The 23,965-nt window shown below is 33.8% G+C and overlaps 5 protein-coding genes across 5 annotated transcripts; 2 read left to right on the top strand and 3 right to left on the bottom strand.

Annotated features, from left to right (window-relative positions):
• Positions 1–66: 66 nt before the first annotated feature.
• Positions 67–4,255, bottom strand: LOC143449185 (sperm microtubule associated protein 2-like). Its single transcript, XM_076949285.1, has 8 exons — positions 4,062–4,255; positions 3,891–3,942; positions 3,668–3,674; positions 3,440–3,565; positions 3,366–3,379; positions 2,911–3,158; positions 2,434–2,656; positions 67–933 (listed from the first exon to the last, which is right to left on the bottom strand). Exons 1-8 carry the CDS (start codon positions 4,253–4,255, stop codon positions 766–768), a joined length of 1,032 nt encoding a protein of 343 aa, XP_076805400.1. The 3' UTR covers positions 67–765.
• Positions 4,256–7,459: 3,204 nt separating this feature from the next.
• Positions 7,460–9,583, top strand: LOC143444160 (uncharacterized). The gene is made up of 5 exons (XM_076943290.1): positions 7,460–7,600; positions 8,119–8,334; positions 8,519–8,626; positions 8,838–8,909; positions 9,036–9,583. The coding sequence occupies exons 1-5, from the start codon at positions 7,506–7,508 to the stop codon at positions 9,121–9,123; spliced, it is 579 nt and encodes a 192-aa protein (XP_076799405.1). The 5' UTR covers positions 7,460–7,505; the 3' UTR covers positions 9,124–9,583.
• Positions 9,584–9,614: 31 nt separating this feature from the next.
• Positions 9,615–13,887, bottom strand: LOC143449194 (sperm microtubule associated protein 2-like). Its single transcript, XM_076949297.1, has 8 exons — positions 13,694–13,887; positions 13,523–13,574; positions 13,300–13,306; positions 13,072–13,197; positions 12,998–13,011; positions 12,543–12,790; positions 12,066–12,288; positions 9,615–10,565 (listed from the first exon to the last, which is right to left on the bottom strand). The coding sequence occupies exons 1-8, from the start codon at positions 13,885–13,887 to the stop codon at positions 10,398–10,400; spliced, it is 1,032 nt and encodes a 343-aa protein (XP_076805412.1). The 3' UTR covers positions 9,615–10,397.
• A 3,205-nt stretch (positions 13,888–17,092) lies between these two features.
• Positions 17,093–19,216, top strand: LOC143458893 (uncharacterized). Its single transcript, XM_076955797.1, has 5 exons — positions 17,093–17,233; positions 17,752–17,967; positions 18,152–18,259; positions 18,471–18,542; positions 18,669–19,216. Exons 1-5 carry the CDS (start codon positions 17,139–17,141, stop codon positions 18,754–18,756), a joined length of 579 nt encoding a protein of 192 aa, XP_076811912.1. The 5' UTR covers positions 17,093–17,138; the 3' UTR covers positions 18,757–19,216.
• Positions 19,217–19,342: 126 nt separating this feature from the next.
• On the bottom strand, positions 19,343–23,520 carry LOC143449202 (sperm microtubule associated protein 2-like). Its single transcript, XM_076949308.1, has 8 exons — positions 23,327–23,520; positions 23,156–23,207; positions 22,933–22,939; positions 22,705–22,830; positions 22,631–22,644; positions 22,176–22,423; positions 21,699–21,921; positions 19,343–20,198 (listed from the first exon to the last, which is right to left on the bottom strand). The coding sequence occupies exons 1-8, from the start codon at positions 23,518–23,520 to the stop codon at positions 20,031–20,033; spliced, it is 1,032 nt and encodes a 343-aa protein (XP_076805423.1). The 3' UTR covers positions 19,343–20,030.
• Positions 23,521–23,965: the final 445 nt, after the last annotated feature.

A 23,965-nucleotide genomic window follows, 5' to 3' on the forward strand; every position in this document is an offset into this window, starting at 1 on the left:
CATTTTTGTTTATTTTTTAGGATCAAAGGTTAGCAATTCCTTTTAAATTTGCATAGGTAAACACAGTTTAGATACTTTAACATAAAACAATAAATTTAAAGCGAACACAAAGTATTTTCAAGTATTTTACTTTATAATTGAAGTTATTTCATAGAAAATATCTGCATAAGCCATTATACTAACAAGTTAAAAAATTAATCCGTGTCTGCAAAACGTCAGCAGTCAGTGACAAATATCGTTTAGTAAGCTTAGTTGCAAACAGCACAAATATGTTACAGCTACAACAAAGGTAATTAGGCTACAAACAGCTACTGTTACAAAAATTCAAATCGTTTACCGATTTATACTGTAGAACAGGTTATAGGTAAAGAAACGGACAAAAATTAACAACTAAAATATTTAATGGCAAAATTATAAAGTATTGGCAGATCTGTAGTTTTAAAATAATCTCAGGAACACGCTTTTAATTGAAAGATATGCAACTTATATGGCTGTTAGTACAGGAAGCAAGTTTCAGTTTTTAACATGCAATAATTTCATCCGCAATATAGTCAGCATTAAGCAATATGACAAGAAAGATTACTTTTTAGAAAAAGTATGTAGGCTAAGTATTCATTAAAAATACCGTAAAAAAACATAGCAAAATATATGCTAAGTAAATATCGCATGCATGCACTACAAAAAAGGATAATTACAAAAAAGCTAGAAATGCACAACAAAAGCAGTATAAATATAAGATTTAAAATAATTGTGTCCGGTACACCATTATGCCTTCTTCGAGCGAGTTTTTCGCGGTATGGGGACGCAGAGTTCGCAAACACGTGGAGACGCCACTGCGTTTTTAGCCGCGTACGAAACTTTGAAAGGATCGTGGTCTTGATCTAAAGCTGTCCTTGTTTTAGGGCGTGCTAGTTGGTGTTGTCTTGTGGAGGCCTGAAAGAGAAACACTGTTTATGTATAGAATACCATGAGAAACTAAGTTTCCAAGTATAGTTTCTCGATTATGTATTCTGGTAACGTCAACGTATCTTTCTAAATACAGTCGACTCCGCTTAATTCGGACACTTTGGTTCCGCTCACTTTTGGCCGAATTAAGCGGAGAAACGGCTTTGTCCGAATTAAGCGGAAAATCAATTGTTCGTTTCATGGTCATGCATAAAGGCAAAAAACGCATTTAAAATACTGTAGTGTTGCGTAATAAATGAATTGCAGCTGGGCTATACTGCAGTAACTGGCACTGATGGCATAAAACGTCTTCGTTTACTTTAGTGAGCAATTTCACTTTTTGTGCTAAACTTTTCTGTACAATTTTGTCCTACAAGATGGACGCAATTGTACCGAAGTAAAAGCGACTATGAAGCTGGCACGGCGTTATATGAGTTCATTGTCGATTGTTACTACATCGATCGTCATTGTTTCACCATAATCACTCATAATGCAATTGAATCTTGTCTTAAAACGAACGAAGTACTGTTTATTGTGTCATAACCTAACGATGGAATTGCGAACCTGTGTCCGAATTAAGCGGAGAATTGTCCGAATTAACAGGAGTTTTTTACGTTCAATTTTTACTTTTGTTCCGTTCCCGAACATTTTGGCCGAATAAAGCGGTTGTCCGGGTTATCCGGTGTCCGAATTAAGCGGATTCGACTGTATGGTATTTTGTGATAACATTTGTGAGTTTAACTTCGCCTCATGTTTTTGCTGGAAATGTGGGAGTATTGTGCAAAGCTACGCTTCAACACTTCTTTATGCTGGTAGCGGTAAATGAAATGCCAATTAGAATTTGTTACGCATAGGAGCAAAAATTACAGTATGGAAGAACGAGTAATTCGAAGCAAAAAGCACCAGAGCAAGAATAGCTGAAAACATTTTAATGGCATAGGTTTGGAATAAACTCAGTTTCCAGTAATGGACGTTTCGAGTAAAAAATATATTCATTCTCAATTCGAGGTAAATTAATTTTAAACCAAGCAAATATTTTCACCTTATATGGAAACAGAGCGTAATAGCAAGGTTGTTAGATTTGTTTAAAAAGAACAGATCAATCTAATATCACGCTCTGTTCCCATATGAGAAGCAAATAATCTCATCTTCCAAATTTTTTCTACCTCGCATTAAGAATGAGTAATTGAGTATAGTTATTACTGGAAACTTCCACAATTTAAACGCTTGCATCAACTCTTGTTTTTTTTGCGTAGAACTGGTAAGAATATTTTCTACAGTTGCAAACAAAACAATGTTTAACGGTACCATATAATGAACAAAAGGTAACAGGTGTACTTTTTGGCTTTAAAGTTTTGTTATGTACTTAAGCATAAGAATTCATTTTAATAAGCTACATTTTCCCACTTTTTGTGACTCAAAAATTTTGAATTCGGTCAATCACATGATATCTAAAATTGACAAAGTTGCTAAATGACTATTAGGTACCTGAGCATTTTTTGCAGCATCAGATACAGGCCAAACCACTGGCCTGTTATCATCATATTCTTTTGGGGTTTCTTTCGGCTCAGCTAGCTGTTCCAGTCTTCCAGAAGCGACATGACTAAGAGACTCTTTTGGAATATCACTTTTCCACTCCCCCCAGTCCCAGGAACTATTTGATTTAACAAGCAGGAGATCATATTGTTTTGGACGTGACAAGTCAAGCAACCTTTAAATAGTAAAATGATGGGTTAGATATACTCCATATACTGGTAGTTCTTAAACTTGTGTATTGAACCTTCCAAGTCTCATAAATGTAATCACCAGAACTTTTGTTAAAACTCAAAAATGTCCACCATACGCATAGCATGTCGTGTGTCTTAAACTGAACCGAGTTGAAGAAAAATTACTCTATTTTAATGAAATCGTAAAAACAGGCAGCAAGTAAGTATGTAACCCTACTTCTCTTCAAACACTTGTTACCTTTTAGTAGAAACAAATTTCTGGGCAGAATCACTGACTGAAGTGTGAACAGATTGTTCTGGTTGCCAGTCTGGGTGAAACTTCTTGTGCTGAGCTAACTGCTTTAGCCTCTCTTTTTCAGGGTAGGTAAGAGCTGACTTATTCACATTCCAAATCGGTGATGGTCGATCGGGTAAAAATTCTTTGTGAATGGTCTTGCTTTTTATAAGTTGTTCTAACCGAGGGGATATATCTGCAAAGTTGTGAAGCTGTGAAATATCGATGTTATATGAAAATCCTGTATCTTCTTAAATAGAAAATTAATTTTCTCATTACCAATGTAGAATTTGTAATAATTATATTGATAATAACAAATACAGTATGGAGGTAATAGGCTTATATTACAAGCATATCTATCAAAGCTATGGATTTCATTGTTATAATAATTATTATTATTCATCGTGAGAAATATTAACATTCAGAGAGTTCTCTATTAAAAACAATTAATTAAGTTATTTGTGTCTAATTTTAAAACAATTAGCAGTTTTACCAAAATCTGTTGGAGAGGTGTGTGGTTCTTGGTCAACCCAATATACTGATCTTCGATCTTCCTTAAAACCAGGATGTACTGGCTTGTGCATGGCCAGAACATCAATCTTTGAATTAGCGGTTGACTCTAAAACAGAGATTTAAGTGGCTACATGATGAGGGACACAAAAATGCATATGTATTGTTTACATTTTCTAGCAAGTATTCATGGCAATAAATTATTTTCTACGTCCACTCTAAAACAATTAGCAAAAGCCATAAAATTCTTTTTCCAATACAATAGTTGTTTGCAATTCCGTAGTGTTGGATAAACATTTCAGACAATATCTGGCCATGAAATGTCTCAGAATAGTAGTAACTGTAATTTATTGTTACTGTTGGATGTTGCTTCAGCACAGGTCCAGCATATAAAAAAGGTTTAAGGTATGACAATTTTTAGAAAAAATATGAACCAAAATGTAGTGGTGTCGGATGTACGAGAGAAAAATACAATTTTCTGGCTTGCTGAACGACAACTCAATTTGCTTTGATTTGTGAACTTTTGGTAAAAAATTTGTGTTATTTCGTGTTATGTGGCCATTGTATCAATTGTTGAGTTAGGCTGTGAGCATAGATGCGGTTACCTGATTTTTATTGTGTAACTTTCAGTGACTTCTAAACGAATTGCCCGTCGAATACTGAAAGGTCGTGTTTTAAATGGTGTCTGTGTATTGCAGGGAGTGTGTTTTCTTGGCCACCTTGGTGCGCGTGTCCAAGAACGAAACAATAGATCAAGTGTTTTCATAACATCCAAGTTATATTGATACAATGGCCACATTATTGAATTACGCACATTTTTAAATGGCCACACGGTATATGGTTTAAGGCGTTTGAAAAGGTATTATTTTTATTGGGAACTGTCCTATTAACTTATTATGTATAGGTATGAGTTTAATTATCTCCAAAATATACTTTTTCAACCAATATGTCTTTAATCAAGAAGACTACAAGAAACACGGACAATAATTATCTTTCTTATTGACAGGGTTGCCATCAGTCTCAACTCAAAAATAAGGACGACTAGAAAATGAACGACGAATACCTCCTTAAACAGTGTACAACAAGAGAAAGCAACCAATGTTCTAAAAAAAAAAACAAGACACTATCTGCATGTTCATAATTTTGGTATCTCTTTGGTACAAAATGGTATCGTAAAGGTGAAAAAATGCCCAAAATAAGGACAAAAGTGCCCACCTCCGCCCTAAAAATAAGGACGAAAGTGAAATTAAGGACATTTCTTAGAAAAAAGGACAAACATATTTTCTAAGACACGGACTTTTAAAATAAGGACAAATCTTAGAAATAAGGACGGTATGGCAACCCTGCTTATTGACCTATTTTAAACCGCAGTTGTACTATTTTATATTAGGTATCTGCCCCTTTTGTGTATCTGTTAACCACAAGCTTAGGCAAAGTGTGTAGTATAATTCCTAATCAAATAATCGTTATTATTTGACTGTTGATTATTATAGCCAAAGGTATAATTATAAGGTTTTAGCGATAAAGAATAGTTTTTTTATACCACTATATTGATTTGAAAAATTATCTTATCTTTGGTAATATATATAGTTCTTCCGGCTTTCCTCGGGCCTCTTACTTCCCTGCGGTTGATGCTTTGCGGGAGTCAGTATTTGACAAGCAAACACAAATTAGAACCTCGTCGAACCGTGTCTTGTGTAATGTGTAAACACCATTTGTAACTACGTACGACCATGGACTCATTACTTTTATTGCCCAAGCTCGAAAAACAGACGCTACGAGTGTTTTCTTTCATATCGACGGGAATTCGAATGTATGTTATCGCCATCAACTGACAACGATTGAAAAAAAGAAGAAACTACGCATTGTTAATAACCTAGATACTCAATTATAGTGCAAAGCTTGTTGACATTGTTTCTTTAGAAGAGATTCTTAGAAATAATTTTGATCAAAAACACTCACGTTTTTGCGCTTTTCTAGAATTACGAAATACATTCTCTTCACAAGAAATGACGCAATTAATGTCAAACTTCCCTTCTCCAGGTTATCTTTCCTCTTACAATCTTTATCGTTTACGATGAAAAACAATCCTTTATTTATGTATAAGGACCTTCTCCAAAGATGACCATAATCTAAAAAGTTGATATGAAATCCACATATATTTCAGTCCATAATTTTGAAATAGGCAATATCAATATCAATATCCAGGACGTGTATTCTATTATATACAATATATTTTAATGTAGTCATATGTATTATAATCTTCGTGTGGTCAAAGGTGTCGCTTTGTTGTAAGTTAGATATGTCACTGCTCAGTACTCGCAATATCCAAAAAAGACTATATGTAAAGTATAAAGTGATTTATTTGTAGTTAATAAAAGATACATATGCTGTACATATAAAACGTTACAAAAAATATAACCTTTTCACATACGTGTAAGGCCCAATGGATAATTTAATGTATACTTGCACTGCATGTACTTGCCCATCAATCGCTAACAATAAAACACAAGACAAAAAACTAATAAGTAAGCTTAAAGGGTTTGTAAGTTTTTTTGGTTAGTTGTTATTATTTTTAGTAATGCCGGATATTACCCGACTTTTAAAACATTTCATATTTCAGTCACACTTCAACGGTTATTAGCGCGTTTCTTACTCGCTTCGAACGCAACATTTCATGGTGGTTATACGAGGTAAATCCGTTTTTTATTTCCAACATCATCCAAAAAAGCGACAAGTTTTTGGTGTCGTGAATGACGTAACATTGACGTTATAGTTAAAATGAAATAACACTGAAAATACATACGTCACAAATAGTCTATGCAGTTTAAAAGCATCATCTGGCAGATAAGGATGATGGGTTTATATTTCCGTAACTTACACAAGTTTTAACATTTATATAGACAGGTTACGTTTAGAAGGCGGAGTCAAACACCGCAGAGGTACAGGCCACACAATGTACATCCTGCATAGGCGACAATCAATAACGCGTTTACGTAAAAACCTAAATCACTAGTTTTGATACGTACGGGTTATGCTATACTACAATAGATAATAATTGGATTTATATCCCAAATGGGAATTGTAATTTTTCCGACACCAAGAAATCCATTACACTTTTTGTAACTCTACAGAAAATAAAAGAAATACGAATATACGGCAATGTATTGCACCGTCCTTGGTTTGGATAAGCAATATACTCGATGTAATATCACAGTCACAACAATATCGGAAAATTCAAATATAAAAATTTCCAGCTCGTGTACCCAATTTCTACATATGTTTTTGAGTTTTCATCACGAAAGCTATTATAAACACTATAACACAGTGTTGCAAATGGGCACAGGGGCGAAATTCCTAAAGCGATCAGTTGCATCTTCTGCAAATGTTATTGTCAAACCCATAGCTTATATATGTTTTCCATGTCTTTATATGCACTATATCACATCACAGCGTGACCTGATAAAAATCGTTTGCGTGTAGCAAGGACTTTTCTGTAAAAATCACGTTCTCCTGAAATTGTAGATCAAAATGTAAACCAACAAGTCTGTTACGAAAAGGTTTAATGCCGAGTATTTCTCTTTAGCCGGTGTTTAGTTTGGATGAAATATCTTCATATAAGATCTGTAGATATTAATTTGCCATTGACACTTTTCCAGGAAGTTACAGTCCGTTCTAAAACAACTACAGTTCCACGCGAAAAAAGCTTATTTCATCGATTCCCTTTTTTCCTGTCTGCGCTTGTACGATCATAAATACCAAGAGCACATACAGATAAGATCAGTCCAGCGATATATTAAACTCGCAATACTGCAAAAGAACCGTGAGTGTAGAAAACTTTAAGCTTTGTCAAAGTATTTTTTGTCCTACTTAATTGTAAGAAAAACGGATCGTTTGAGCAGTTGAGCCAAAAGAGTTAATTTTGTTTTTTATTGTTCAATTATTTTGTAGTTATTTTACAACCGCCTCACGTTTTAAAAGTTAGTAAAAACATTTTTCATCAGATTTAAGTAAGTTATACCTTAGTTGATGTTTGAACCTTGATTAAGATGCATAGAATGAAAACAGGTTTCACGATGTTGTTGTCTCTTCTTGCTTTATTTTACTTCATGCTGATGTTTTGTCCAATAGCGCCTATACACGGGTAAGAGAAACATCATTATTGATTTAGACATAATCGTAAACTATAATCGTTTTTTTATGATTGCTTTGTCAATACAATTATACTAGAGTTTGTTAATGCTGTGCAACTTTATTCTTTTATTGATTTATTCGACATCAATGATAAAACATATTGATAACATCGTTTCTCCAATTTCTTTTGTAAAGAATTAGAAAATAAAAATAAAATAACACTAAAAAAACTGAAAACATGAAAACACTGAAATATCAACCAAAGTGTTACATCCTGTAGGTCATAAATAAGTATTTGTAGTTATTTAACCGCAAAAATGACAAATTCCATGAATTAACGTTGAATATAGCCTAAAATAAGTTTTAATGCTTGAAAAATTACTATATGCTTTGAAATAGTTTTCCAGTGATTTTAAGGGTGATTTCAGGAACCTGTATGCTATAATTACTTTTAAAGTTTAAAAAGAAAAAACAATTTTAAATGAGCTACATTTTAACCAATACTGACTGTTATACTCTAATTTTTAGAAATCCAATTCATAAGAGAAGAAACTTGTTCGAGTTCCATTCGTCGTTGGAAGACCCGAAAAGCAGCGATATTGACAATATCCCCGTAAATAGTTTGTCACCTTATTATGAAAATGGCGGGCAATCAAAGGAATCAGTGGATTTGGAAAATGTTGTTAAATCAAAGCTTCTTGATTACATGCTTCCAAGAGACCTATATGAGCCATTTCTTGACCAGTAAGGCTCTACCATAGAGTTCAAAAATTTTCGCTCTATTTGCACAGTGCAAAATTTACACAAAAAGTGTGTTGAAAATTTTACAAACAATATGGGTTTATTGAATAAAACCTACTCTATAGTAGATGTTATAAAAGTGTGTGCAATGACGGAAGCGTTTAAAATGTATGCAATATGTTCACAGAGAGAACACCTTTTCGCCTAATTTGGTCAAGAAACAAGACGGTTATCGCTATCGGTCATATCAAACGTGGGCTAATAAACCACAACAAATTAATCAAGAAAGCGGCAGGTGATGTATATGCAAAAATCGATAAACGTATATATGGAACGTTGGCAGGTTTTTAAAGAAAGCTCATACTCAATCAAGCAAAATTTTTCATGTGCTATTTCGTTTTTTTTTCACACATGTTGATGGCTTTTAAAAATAACGCACATTTACAATTCAGAAATAAGTTTTGCATATTTTATTTTTTGTAAAGTCTTTATTTTGCGCCTTGCAGTTTCAACCCATACCTTGCAGCACTCATGCCTCCTGCATCGAAGCGAGAGGGCACACTGTTATACAATAACATGTAAGTTACTTTTTGATACCTAGTTTACAGGCGTTTCCAACAATGCAAAATATCTCTCATTTTAAATATTTAAAAGTTACAAACTGGCTTAAATTAAAATAGTTGTTTATAACTGTTTTTCTGCAGGTTTGCAAACTCGAGACGGCACCGATATTGGCAATTACAACAACAAATCTTGCAGTCCGTAATAAATTCGAAAAAACGAAAATCATAAAAGCAAGCAGAGGCGTAACTGTTATTATTAACAAATAACAACTGTTATTGGCAGCAAATTTTTAAAAATCAGTATTTGCTGGGATTTGTAGATGATGCACATTTATTTTTCTCTTTTTCCAAACAGTTCATAAATAGGAGTAATGAGAAAATTTTCAGATGTCAGTTTTAATACATTTAAAAAAGTACTTCTTGTATTCTACGTAAGAAAGTTTGTTGTGTTTCTTTAGTATTTCACCACAATGTAATGATTTTAAAAAAGGCGTTGACGACTGATTAATTATTTTTGGCTTTAACCATGTGAATGGAAATCAACAACTCTGAAAACCGTATGTTATTTGTGTATTTGTGCTGGCCAGGCTGAGTCAACAGTTCTGCATGCTTGCTTACTAATGTAAAACATGCCTTTGGCTCATCTACGCAACAAATGATCAACCAATTGTTTGAATTTGTTGTTTGTTTTTATTGCAGTGACTAATACGTTGTGCTGCTTTTAGTACATGTTCAGCGCTTAATTTGGTCATTTTTGTTTATTTTTTAGGATCAAAGGTTAGCAATTCCTTTTAAATTTGCATAGGTAAACACAGTTTAGATACTTTAACATAAAACAATAAATTTAAAGCGAACACAAAGTATTTTCAAGTATTTTACTTTATAATTGAAGTTATTTCATAGAAAATATCTGCATAAGCCAATATACTAACAAGTGAAAAATTTAATCCGTGCCTGTAAAACGTCAGCAGTCAGTTACAAATATCGTTTAGTAGTTGCAAACAGCACAAATATGTTACAGCTACAACAAAGGTAATTAGGCTACAAACAGCTACTGTTACAAAAATTTAAATCGTTTAGCGATTTATACTGTAGAACAGGTTATAGGTAAAGCAACGGACAAAAATTAACAACTAAAATATTTAATGGCAAAATTATAAAGTATTGGCAGATCTGTAGTTTTAAAATAATCTCAGGAACACGCTTTTAATTGAAAGATATGCAACTTATATGGCTGTTAGTACAGAAAGCAAGTTTCAGTTTTCAAGATGCAATAATTTCATCGGCAATATAGTCAGCATTAAGCAATATGACAAGAAAGATTACTTTTTAGAAAAAGTATGTAAGTATTCATTAAAAATACTGTAAAAAAACATAGCAAAATATATGCTAAGTAAATATCGCATGCATGCACTACAAAAAAGGATAATTACAAAAAAGCTAGAAATGCACAACAAAAGCAGTATAAATATAAGATTTAAAATAATTGTGTCCGGTACACCATTATGCCTTCTTCGAGCGAGTTTTTCGCGGTATGGGGACGCAGAGTTCGCAAACACGTGGAGACGCCACTGCGTTTTTAGCCGCGTACGAAACTTTGAAAGGATCGTGGTCTTGATCTAAAGCTGTCCTTGTTTTAGGGCGTGCTAGTTGGTGTTGTCTTGTGGAGGCCTGAAAGAGAAACACTGTTTATGTATAGAATACCATGAGAAACTAAGTTTCCAAGTATAGTTTCTCGATTATGTATTCTGGTAACGTCAACGTATCTTTCTAAATACAGTCGACTCCGCTTAATTCGGACACTTTGGTTCCGCTCACTTTTGGCCGAATTAAGCGGAGAAACGGCTTTGTCCGAATTAAGCGGAAAATCAATTGTTCGTTTCATGGTCATGCATAAAGGCAAAAAACGCATTTAAAATACTGTAGTGTTGCGTAATAAATGAATTGCAGCTGGGCTATACTGCAGTAACTGGCACTGATCGCATAAAACGTCTTCGTTTACTTTAGTGAGCAATTTCACTTTTTGTGCTAAACTTTTCTGTACAATTTTGTCCTACAAGATGGACGCAATTGTACCGAAGTAAAAGCGACTATGAAGCTGGCACGGCGTTATATGAGTTCATTGTCGATTGTTACTACATCGATCGTCATTGTTTCACCATAATCACTCATAATGCAATTGAATCTTGTCTTAAAACGAACGAAGTACTGTTTATTGTGTCATAACCTAACGATGGAATTGCGAACCTGTGTCCGAATTAAGCGGAGAATTGTCCGAATTAACAGGAGTTTTTTACGTTCAATTTTTACTTTTGTTCCGTTCCCGAACATTTTGGCCGAATAAAGCGGTTGTCCGGGTTATCCGGTGTCCGAATTAAGCGGATTCGACTGTATGGTATTTTGTGATAACATTTGTGAGTTTAACTTCGCCTCATGTTTTTGCTGGAAATGTGGGAGTATTGTGCAAAGCTACGCTTCAACACTTCTTTATGCTGGTAGCGGTAAATGAAATGCCAATTAGAATTTGTTACGCATAGGAGCAAAAATTACAGTATGGAAGAACGAGTAATTCGAAGCAAAAAGCACCAGAGCAAGAATAGCTGAAAACATTTTAATGGCATAGGTTTGGAATAAACTCAGTTTCCAGTAATGGACGTTTCGAGTAAAAAATATATTCATTCTCAATTCGAGGTAAATTAATTTTAAACCAAGCAAATATTTTCACCTTATATGGAAACAGAGCGTAATAGCAAGGTTGTTAGATTTGTTTAAAAAGAACAGATCAATCTAATATCACGCTCTGTTCCCATATGAGAAGCAAATAATCTCATCTTCCAAATTTTTTCTACCTCGCATTAAGAATGAGTAATTGAGTATAGTTATTACTGGAAACTTCCACAATTTAAACGCTTGCATCAACTCTTGTTTTTTTTGCGTAGAACTGGTAAGAATATTTTCTACAGTTGCAAACAAAACAATGTTTAACGGTACCATATAATGAACAAAAGGTAACAGGTGTACTTTTTGGCTTTAAAGTTTTGTTATGTACTTAAGCATAAGAATTCATTTTAATAAGCTACATTTTCCCACTTTTTGTGACTCAAAAATTTTGAATTCGGTCAATCACATGATATCTAAAATTGACAAAGTTGCTAAATGACTATTAGGTACCTGAGCATTTTTTGCAGCATCAGATACAGGCCAAACCACTGGCCTGTTATCATCATATTCTTTTGGGGTTTCTTTCGGCTCAGCTAGCTGTTCCAGTCTTCCAGAAGCGACATGACTAAGAGACTCTTTTGGAATATCACTTTTCCACTCCCCCCAGTCCCAGGAACTATTTGATTTAACAAGCAGGGGATCATATTGTTTTGGACGTGACAAGTCAAGCAACCTTTAAATAGTAAAATGATGGGTTAGATATACTCCATATACTGGTAGTTCTTAAACTTGTGTATTGAACCTTCCAAGTCTCATAAATGTAATCACCAGAACTTTTGTTAAAACTCAAAAATGTCCACCATACGCATAGCATGTCGTGTGTCTTAAACTGAACCGAGTTGAAGAAAAATTACTCTATTTTAATGAAATCGTAAAAACAGGCAGCAAGTAAGTATGTAACCCTACTTCTCTTCAAACACTTGTTACCTTTTAGTAGAAACAAATTTCTGGGCAGAATCACTGACTGAAGTGTGAACAGATTGTTCTGGTTGCCAGTCTGGGTGAAACTTCTTGTGCTGAGCTAACTGCTTTAGCCTCTCTTTTTCAGGGTAGGTAAGAGCTGACTTATTCACATTCCAAATCGGTGATGGTCGATCGGGTAAAAATTCTTTGTGAATGGTCTTGCTTTTTATAAGTTGTTCTAACCGAGGGGATATATCTGCAAAGTTGTGAAGCTGTGAAATATCGATGTTATATGAAAATCCTGTATCTTCTTAAATAGAAAATTAATTTTCTCATTACCAATGTAGAATTTGTAATAATTATATTGATAATAACAAATACAGTATGGAGGTAATAGGCTTATATTACAAGCATATCTATCAAAGCTATGGATTTCATTGTTATAATAATTATTATTATTCATCGTGAGAAATATTAACATTCAGAGAGTTCTCTATTAAAAACAATTAATTAAGTTATTTGTGTCTAATTTTAAAACAATTAGCAGTTTTACCAAAATCTGTTGGAGAGGTGTGTGGTTCTTGGTCAACCCAATATACTGATCTTCGATCTTCCTTAAAACCAGGATGTACTGGCTTGTGCATGGCCAGAACATCAATCTTTGAATTAGCGGTTGACTCTAAAACAGAGATTTAAGTGGCTACATGATGAGGGACACAAAAATGCATATGTATTGTTTACATTTTCTAGCAAGTATTCATGGCAATAAATTATTTTCTACGTCCACTCTAAAACAATTAGCAAAAGCCATAAAATTCTTTTTCCAATACAATAGTTGTTTGCAATTCCGTAGTGTTGGATAAACATTTCAGACAATATCTGGCCATGAAATGTCTCAGAATAGTAGTAACTGTAATTTATTGTTACTGTTGGATGTTGCTTCAGCACAGGTCCAGCATATAAAAAAGGTTTAAGGTATGACAATTTTTAGAAAAAATATGAACCAAAATGTAGTGGTGTCGGATGTACGAGAGAAAAATACAATTTTCTGGCTTGCTGAACGACAACTCAATTTGCTTTGATTTGTGAACTTTTGGTAAAAAATTTGTGTTATTTCGTGTTATGTGGCCATTGTATCAATTGTTGAGTTAGGCTGTGAGCATAGATGCGGTTACCTGATTTTTATTGTGTAACTTTCAGTGACTTCTAAACGAATTGCCCGTCGAATACTGAAAGGTCGTGTTTTAAATGGTGTCTGTGTATTGCAGGGAGTGTGTTTTCTTGGCCACCTTGGTGCGCGTGTCCAAGAACGAAACAATAGATCAAGTGTTTTCATAACATCCAAGTTATATTGATACAATGGCCACATTATTGAATTACGCACATTTTTAAATGGCCACACGGTATATGGTTTAAGGCGTTTGAAAAGGTATTATTTTTATTGGGAACTGTCCTATTAACTTATTATGTATAGGTATGAGTTTAATTATCTCCAAAATATACTTTTTCAACCAATATGTCTTTAATCAAGAAGACTACAAGAAACACGGACAATAATTATCTTTCTTATTGACAGGGTTGCCATCAGTCTCAACTCAAAAATAAGGACGACTAGAAAATGAACGACGAATACCTCCTTAAACAGTGTACAACAAGAGAAAGCAACCAATGTTCTAAAAAAAAAAAACAAGACACTATCTGCATGTTCATAATTTTGGTATCTCTTTGGTACAAAATGGTATCGTAAAGGTGAAAAAATGCCCAAAATAAGGACAAAAGTGCCCACCTCCGCCCTAAAAATAAGGACGAAAGTGAAATTAAGGACATTTCTTAGAAAAAAGGACAAACATATTTTCTAAGACACGGACTTTTAAAATAAGGACAAATCTTAGAAATAAGGACGGTATGGCAACCCTGCTTATTGACCTATTTTAAACCGCAGTTGTACTATTTTATATTAGGTATCTGCCCCTTTTGTGTATCTGTTAACCACAAGCTTAGGCAAAGTGTGTAGTATAATTCCTAATCAAATAATCGTTATTATTTGACTGTTGATTATTATAGCCAAAGGTATAATTATAAGGTTTTAGCGATAAAGAATAGTTTTTTTATACCACTATATTGATTTGAAAAATTATCTTATCTTTGGTAATATATATAGTTCTTCCGGCTTTCCTCGGGCCTCTTACTTCCCTGCGGTTGATGCTTTGCGGGAGTCAGTATTTGACAAGCAAACACAAATTAGAACCTCGTCGAACCGTGTCTTGTGTAATGTGTAAACACCATTTGTAACTACGTACGACCATGGACTCATTACTTTTATTGCCCAAGCTCGAAAAACAGACGCTACGAGTGTTTTCTTTCATATCGACGGGAATTCGAATGTATGTTATCGCCATCAACTGACAACGATTGAAAAAAAGAAGAAACTACGCATTGTTAATAACCTAGATACTCAATTATAGTGCAAAGCTTGTTGACATTGTTTCTTTAGAAGAGATTCTTAGAAATAATTTTGATCAAAAACACTCACGTTTTTGCGCTTTTCTAGAATTACGAAATACATTCTCTTCACAAGAAATGACGCAATTAATGTCAAACTTCCCTTCTCCAGGTTATCTTTCCTCTTACAATCTTTATCGTTTACGATGAAAAACAATCCTTTATTTATGTATAAGGACCTTCTCCAAAGATGACCATAATCTAAAAAGTTGATATGAAATCCACATATATTTCAGTCCATAATTTTGAAATAGGCAATATCAATATCAATATCCAGGACGTGTATTCTATTATATACAATATATTTTAATGTAGTCATATGTATTATAATCTTCGTGTGGTCAAAGGTGTCGCTTTGTTGTAAGTTAGATATGTCACTGCTCAGTACTCGCAATATCCAAAAAAGACTATATGTAAAGTATAAAGTGATTTATTTGTAGTTAATAAAAGATACATATGCTGTACATATAAAACGTTACAAAAAATATAACCTTTTCACATACGTGTAAGGCCCAATGGATAATTTAATGTATACTTGCACTGCATGTACTTGCCCATCAATCGCTAACAATAAAACACAAGACAAAAAACTAATAAGTAAGCTTAAAGGGTTTGTAAGTTTTTTTGGTTAGTTGTTATTATTTTTAGTAATGCCGGATATTACCCGACTTTTAAAACATTTCATATTTCAGTCACACTTCAACGGTTATTAGCGCGTTTCTTACTCGCTTCGAACGCAACATTTCATGGTGGTTATACGAGGTAAATCCGTTTTTTATTTCCAACATCATCCAAAAAAGCGACAAGTTTTTGGTGTCGTGAATGACGTAACATTGACGTTATAGTTAAAATGAAATAACACTGAAAATACATACGTCACAAATAGTCTATGCAGTTTAAAAGCATCATCTGGCAGATAAGGATGATGGGTTTATATTTCCGTAACTTACACAAGTTTTAACATTTATATAGACAGGTTACGTTTAGAAGGCGGAGTCAAACACCGCAGAGGTACAGGCCACACAATGTACATCCTGCATAGGCGACAATCAATAACGCGTTTACGTAAAAACCTAAATCACTAGTTTTGATACGTACGGGTTATGCTATACTACAATAGATAATAATTGGATTTATATCCCAAATGGGAATTGTAATTTTTCCGACACCAAGAAATCCATTACACTTTTTGTAACTCTACAGAAAATAAAAGAAATACGAATATACGGCAATGTATTGCACCGTCCTTGGTTTGGATAAGCAATATACTCGATGTAATATCACAGTCACAACAATATCGGAAAATTCAAATATAAAAATTTCCAGCTCGTGTACCCAATTTCTACATATGTTTTTGAGTTTTCATCACGAAAGCTATTATAAACACTATAACACAGTGTTGCAAATGGGCACAGGGGCGAAATTCCTAAAGCGATCAGTTGCATCTTCTGCAAATGTTATTGTCAAACCCATAGCTTATATATGTTTTCCATGTCTTTATATGCACTATATCACATCACAGCGTGACCTGATAAAAATCGTTTGCGTGTAGCAAGGACTTTTCTGTAAAAATCACGTTCTCCTGAAATTGTAGATCAAAATGTAAACCAACAAGTCTGTTACGAAAAGGTTTAATGCCGAGTATTTCTCTTTAGCCGGTGTTTAGTTTGGATGAAATATCTTCATATAAGATCTGTAGATATTAATTTGCCATTGACACTTTTCCAGGAAGTTACAGTCCGTTCTAAAACAACTACAGTTCCACGCGAAAAAAGCTTATTTCATCGATTCCCTTTTTTCCTGTCTGCGCTTGTACGATCATAAATACCAAGAGCACATACAGATAAGATCAGTCCAGCGATATATTAAACTCGCAATACTGCAAAAGAACCGTGAGTGTAGAAAACTTTAAGCTTTGTCAAAGTATTTTTTGTCCTACTTAATTGTAAGAAAAACGGATCGTTTGAGCAGTTGAGCCAAAAGAGTTAATTTTGTTTTTTATTGTTCAATTATTTTGTAGTTATTTTACAACCGCCTCACGTTTTAAAAGTTAGTAAAAACATTTTTCATCAGATTTAAGTAAGTTATACCTTAGTTGATGTTTGAACCTTGATTAAGATGCATAGAATGAAAACAGGTTTCACGATGTTGTTGTCTCTTCTTGCTTTATTTTACTTCATGCTGATGTTTTGTCCAATAGCGCCTATACACGGGTAAGAGAAACATCATTATTGATTTAGACATAATCGTAAACTATAATCGTTTTTTTATGATTGCTTTGTCAATACAATTATACTAGAGTTTGTTAATGCTGTGCAACTTTATTCTTTTATTGATTTATTCGACATCAATGATAAAACATATTGATAACATCGTTTCTCCAATTTCTTTTGTAAAGAATTAGAAAATAAAAATAAAATAACACTAAAAAAACTGAAAACATGAAAACACTGAAATATCAACCAAAGTGTTACATCCTGTAGGTCATAAATAAGTATTTGTAGTTATTTAACCGCAAAAATGACAAATTCCATGAATTAACGTTGAATATAGCCTAAAATAAGTTTTAATGCTTGAAAAATTACTATATGCTTTGAAATAGTTTTCCAGTGATTTTAAGGGTGATTTCAGGAACCTGTATGCTATAATTACTTTTAAAGTTTAAAAAGAAAAAACAATTTTAAATGAGCTACATTTTAACCAATACTGACTGTTATACTCTAATTTTTAGAAATCCAATTCATAAGAGAAGAAACTTGTTCGAGTTCCATTCGTCGTTGGAAGACCCGAAAAGCAGCGATATTGACAATATCCCCGTAAATAGTTTGTCACCTTATTATGAAAATGGCGGGCAATCAAAGGAATCAGTGGATTTGGAAAATGTTGTTAAATCAAAGCTTCTTGATTACATGCTTCCAAGAGACCTATATGAGCCATTTCTTGACCAGTAAGGCTCTACCATAGAGTTCAAAAATTTTCGCTCTATTTGCACAGTGCAAAATTTACACAAAAAGTGTGTTGAAAATTTTACAAACAATATGGGTTTATTGAATAAAACCTACTCTATAGTAGATGTTATAAAAGTGTGTGCAATGACGGAAGCGTTTAAAATGTATGCAATATGTTCACAGAGAGAACACCTTTTCGCCTAATTTGGTCAAGAAACAAGACGGTTATCGCTATCGGTCATATCAAACGTGGGCTAATAAACCACAACAAATTAATCAAGAAAGCGGCAGGTGATGTATATGCAAAAATCGATAAACGTATATATGGAACGTTGGCAGGTTTTTAAAGAAAGCTCATACTCAATCAAGCAAAATTTTTCATGTGCTATTTCGTTTTTTTTTCACACATGTTGATGGCTTTTAAAAATAACGCACATTTACAATTCAGAAATAAGTTTTGCATATTTTATTTTTTGTAAAGTCTTTATTTTGCGCCTTGCAGTTTCAACCCATACCTTGCAGCACTCATGCCTCCTGCATCGAAGCGAGAGGGCACACTGTTATACAATAACATGTAAGTTACTTTTTGATACCTAGTTTACAGGCGTTTCCAACAATGCAAAATATCTCTTATTTTAAATATTTAAAAGTTACAAACTGGCTTAAATTAAAATAGTTGTTTATAACTGTTTTTCTGCAGGTTTGCAAACTCGAGACGGCACCGATATTGGCAATTACAACAACAAATCTTGCAGTCCGTAATAAATTCGAAAAAACGAAAATCATAAAAGCAAGCAGAGGCGTAACTGTTATTATTAACAAATAACAACTGTTATTGGCAGCAAATTTTTAAAAATCAGTATTTGCTGGGATTTGTAGATGATGCACATTTATTTTTCTCTTTTTCCAAACAGTTCATAAATAGGAGTAATGAGAAAATTTTCAGATGTCAGTTTTAATACATTTAAAAAAGTACTTCTTGTATTCTACGTAAGAAAGTTTGTTGTGTTTCTTTAGTATTTCACCACAATGTAATGATTTTAAAAAAGGCGTTGACGACTGATTAATTATTTTTGGCTTTAACCATGTGAATGGAAATCAACAACTCTGAAAACCGTATGTTATTTGTGTATTTGTGCTGGCCAGGCTGAGTCAACAGTTCTGCATGCTTGCTTACTAATGTAAAACATGCCTTTGGCTCATCTACGCAACAAATGATCAACCAATTGTTTGAATTTGTTGTTTGTTTTTATTGCAGTGACTAATACGTTGTGCTGCTTTTAGTACATGTTCAGCGCTTAATTTGGTCATTTTTGTTTATTTTTTAGGATCAAAGGTTAGCAATTCCTTTTAAATTTGCATAGGTAAACACAGTTTAGATACTTTAACATAAAACAATAAATTTAAAGCGAACACAAAGTATTTTCAAGTATTTTACTTTATAATTGAAGTTATTTCATAGAAAATATCTGCATAAGCCAATATACTAACAAGTGAAAAATTTAATCCGTGCCTGTAAAACGTCAGCAGTCAGTTACAAATATCGTTTAGTAGTTGCAAACAGCACAAATATGTTACAGCTACAACAAAGGTAATTAGGCTACAAACAGCTACTGTTACAAAAATTTAAATCGTTTAGCGATTTATACTGTAGAACAGGTTATAGGTAAAGCAACGGACAAAAATTAACAACTAAAATATTTAATGGCAAAATTATAAAGTATTGGCAGATCTGTAGTTTTAAAATAATCTCAGGAACACGCTTTTAATTGAAAGATATGCAACTTATATGGCTGTTAGTACAGAAAGCAAGTTTCAGTTTTCAAGATGCAATAATTTCATCGGCAATATAGTCAGCATTAAGCAATATGACAAGAAAGATTACTTTTTAGAAAAAGTATGTAAGTATTCATTAAAAATACTGTAAAAAAACATAGCAAAATATATGCTAAGTAAATATCGCATGCATGCACTACAAAAAAGGATAATTACAAAAAAGCTAGAAATGCACAACAAAAGCAGTATAAATATAAGATTTAAAATAATTGTGTCCGGTACACCATTATGCCTTCTTCGAGCGAGTTTTTCGCGGTATGGGGACGCAGAGTTCGCAAACACGTGGAGACGCCACTGCGTTTTTAGCCGCGTACGAAACTTTGAAAGGATCGTGGTCTTGATCTAAAGCTGTCCTTGTTTTAGGGCGTGCTAGTTGGTGTTGTCTTGTGGAGGCCTGAAAGAGAAACACTGTTTATGTATAGAATACCATGAGAAACTAAGTTTCCAAGTATAGTTTCTCGATTATGTATTCTGGTAACGTCAACGTATCTTTCTAAATACAGTCGACTCCGCTTAATTCGGACACTTTGGTTCCGCTCACTTTTGGCCGAATTAAGCGGAGAAACGGCTTTGTCCGAATTAAGCGGAAAATCAATTGTTCGTTTCATGGTCATGCATAAAGGCAAAAAACGCATTTAAAATACTGTAGTGTTGCGTAATAAATGAATTGCAGCTGGGCTATACTGCAGTAACTGGCACTGATCGCATAAAACGTCTTCGTTTACTTTAGTGAGCAATTTCACTTTTTGTGCTAAACTTTTCTGTACAATTTTGTCCTACAAGATGGACGCAATTGTACCGAAGTAAAAGCGACTATGAAGCTGGCACGGCGTTATATGAGTTCATTGTCGATTGTTACTACATCGATCGTCATTGTTTCACCATAATCACTCATAATGCAATTGAATCTTGTCTTAAAACGAACGAAGTACTGTTTATTGTGTCATAACCTAACGATGGAATTGCGAACCTGTGTCCGAATTAAGCGGAGAATTGTCCGAATTAACAGGAGTTTTTTACGTTCAATTTTTACTTTTGTTCCGTTCCCGAACATTTTGGCCGAATAAAGCGGTTGTCCGGGTTATCCGGTGTCCGAATTAAGCGGATTCGACTGTATGGTATTTTGTGATAACATTTGTGAGTTTAACTTCGCCTCATGTTTTTGCTGGAAATGTGGGAGTATTGTGCAAAGCTACGCTTCAACACTTCTTTATGCTGGTAGCGGTAAATGAAATGCCAATTAGAATTTGTTACGCATAGGAGCAAAAATTACAGTATGGAAGAACGAGTAATTCGAAGCAAAAAGCACCAGAGCAAGAATAGCTGAAAACATTTTAATGGCATAGGTTTGGAATAAACTCAGTTTCCAGTAATGGACGTTTCGAGTAAAAAATATATTCATTCTCAATTCGAGGTAAATTAATTTTAAACCAAGCAAATATTTTCACCTTATATGGAAACAGAGCGTAATAGCAAGGTTGTTAGATTTGTTTAAAAAGAACAGATCAATCTAATATCACGCTCTGTTCCCATATGAGAAGCAAATAATCTCATCTTCCAAATTTTTTCTACCTCGCATTAAGAATGAGTAATTGAGTATAGTTATTACTGGAAACTTCCACAATTTAAACGCTTGCATCAACTCTTGTTTTTTTTGCGTAGAACTGGTAAGAATATTTTCTACAGTTGCAAACAAAACAATGTTTAACGGTACCATATAATGAACAAAAGGTAACAGGTGTACTTTTTGGCTTTAAAGTTTTGTTATGTACTTAAGCATAAGAATTCATTTTAATAAGCTACATTTTCCCACTTTTTGTGACTCAAAAATTTTGAATTCGGTCAATCACATGATATCTAAAATTGACAAAGTTGCTAAATGACTATTAGGTACCTGAGCATTTTTTGCAGCATCAGATACAGGCCAAACCACTGGCCTGTTATCATCATATTCTTTTGGGGTTTCTTTCGGCTCAGCTAGCTGTTCCAGTCTTCCAGAAGCGACATGACTAAGAGACTCTTTTGGAATATCACTTTTCCACTCCCCCCAGTCCCAGGAACTATTTGATTTAACAAGCAGGAGATCATATTGTTTTGGACGTGACAAGTCAAGCAACCTTTAAATAGTAAAATGATGGGTTAGATATACTCCATATACTGGTAGTTCTTAAACTTGTGTATTGAACCTTCCAAGTCTCATAAATGTAATCACCAGAACTTTTGTTAAAACTCAAAAATGTCCACCATACGCATAGCATGTCGTGTGTCTTAAACTGAACCGAGTTGAAGAAAAATTACTCTATTTTAATGAAATCGTAAAAACAGGCAGCAAGTAAGTATGTAACCCTACTTCTCTTCAAACACTTGTTACCTTTTAGTAGAAACAAATTTCTGGGCAGAATCACTGACTGAAGTGTGAACAGATTGTTCTGGTTGCCAGTCTGGGTGAAACTTCTTGTGCTGAGCTAACTGCTTTAGCCTCTCTTTTTCAGGGTAGGTAAGAGCTGACTTATTCACATTCCAAATCGGTGATGGTCGATCGGGTAAAAATTCTTTGTGAATGGTCTTGCTTTTTATAAGTTGTTCTAACCGAGGGGATATATCTGCAAAGTTGTGAAGCTGTGAAATATCGATGTTATATGAAAATCCTGTATCTTCTTAAATAGAAAATTAATTTTCTCATTACCAATGTAGAATTTGTAATAATTATATTGATAATAACAAATACAGTATGGAGGTAATAGGCTTATATTACAAGCATATCTATCAAAGCTATGGATTTCATTGTTATAATAATTATTATTATTCATCGTGAGAAATATTAACATTCAGAGAGTTCTCTATTAAAAACAATTAATTAAGTTATTTGTGTCTAATTTTAAAACAATTAGCAGTTTTACCAAAATCTGTTGGAGAGGTGTGTGGTTCTTGGTCAACCCAATATACTGATCTTCGATCTTCCTTAAAACCAGGATGTACTGGCTTGTGCATGGCCAGAACATCAATCTTTGAATTAGCGGTTGACTCTAAAACAGAGATTTAAGTGGCTACATGATGAGGGACACAAAAATGCATATGTATTGTTTACATTTTCTAGCAAGTATTCATGGCAATAAATTATTTTCTACGTCCACTCTAAAACAATTAGCAAAAGCCATAAAATTCTTTTTCCAATACAATAGTTGTTTGCAATTCCGTAGTGTTGGATAAACATTTCAGACAATATCTGGCCATGAAATGTCTCAGAATAGTAGTAACTGTAATTTATTGTTACTGTTGGATGTTGCTTCAGCACAGGTCCAGCATATAAAAAAGGTTTAAGGTATGACAATTTTTAGAAAAAATATGAACCAAAATGTAGTGGTGTCGGATGTACGAGAGAAAAATACAATTTTCTGGCTTGCTGAACGACAACTCAATTTGCTTTGATTTGTGAACTTTTGGTAAAAAATTTGTGTTATTTCGTGTTATGTGGCCATTGTATCAATTGTTGAGTTAGGCTGTGAGCATAGATGCGGTTACCTGATTTTTATTGTGTAACTTTCAGTGACTTCTAAACGAATTGCCCGTCGAATACTGAAAGGTCGTGTTTTAAATGGTGTCTGTGTATTGCAGGGAGTGTGTTTTCTTGGCCACCTTGGTGCGCGTGTCCAAGAACGAAACAATAGATCAAGTGTTTTCATAACATCCAAGTTATATTGATACAATGGCCACATTATTGAATTACGCACATTTTTAAATGGCCACACGGTATATGGTTTAAGGCGTTTGAAAAGGTATTATTTTTATTGGGAACTGTCCTATTAACTTATTATGTATAGGTATGAGTTTAATTATCTCCAAAATATACTTTTTCAACCAATATGTCTTTAATCAAGAAGACTACAAGAAACACGGACAATAATTATCTTTCTTATTGACAGGGTTGCCATCAGTCTCAACTCAAAAATAAGGACGACTAGAAAATGAACGACGAATACCTCCTTAAACAGTGTACAACAAGAGAAAGCAACCAATGTTCTAAAAAAAAAAAACAAGACACTATCTGCATGTTCATAATTTTGGTATCTCTTTGGTACAAAATGGTATCGTAAAGGTGAAAAAATGCCCAAAATAAGGACAAAAGTGCCCACCTCCGCCCTAAAAATAAGGACGAAAGTG

The sequence above is a fragment of the Clavelina lepadiformis genome, chromosome 1 (genome assembly GCF_947623445.1).
Source record: "Clavelina lepadiformis chromosome 1, kaClaLepa1.1, whole genome shotgun sequence".
Classification (NCBI taxonomy): domain Eukaryota; kingdom Metazoa; phylum Chordata; class Ascidiacea; order Aplousobranchia; family Clavelinidae; genus Clavelina; species Clavelina lepadiformis.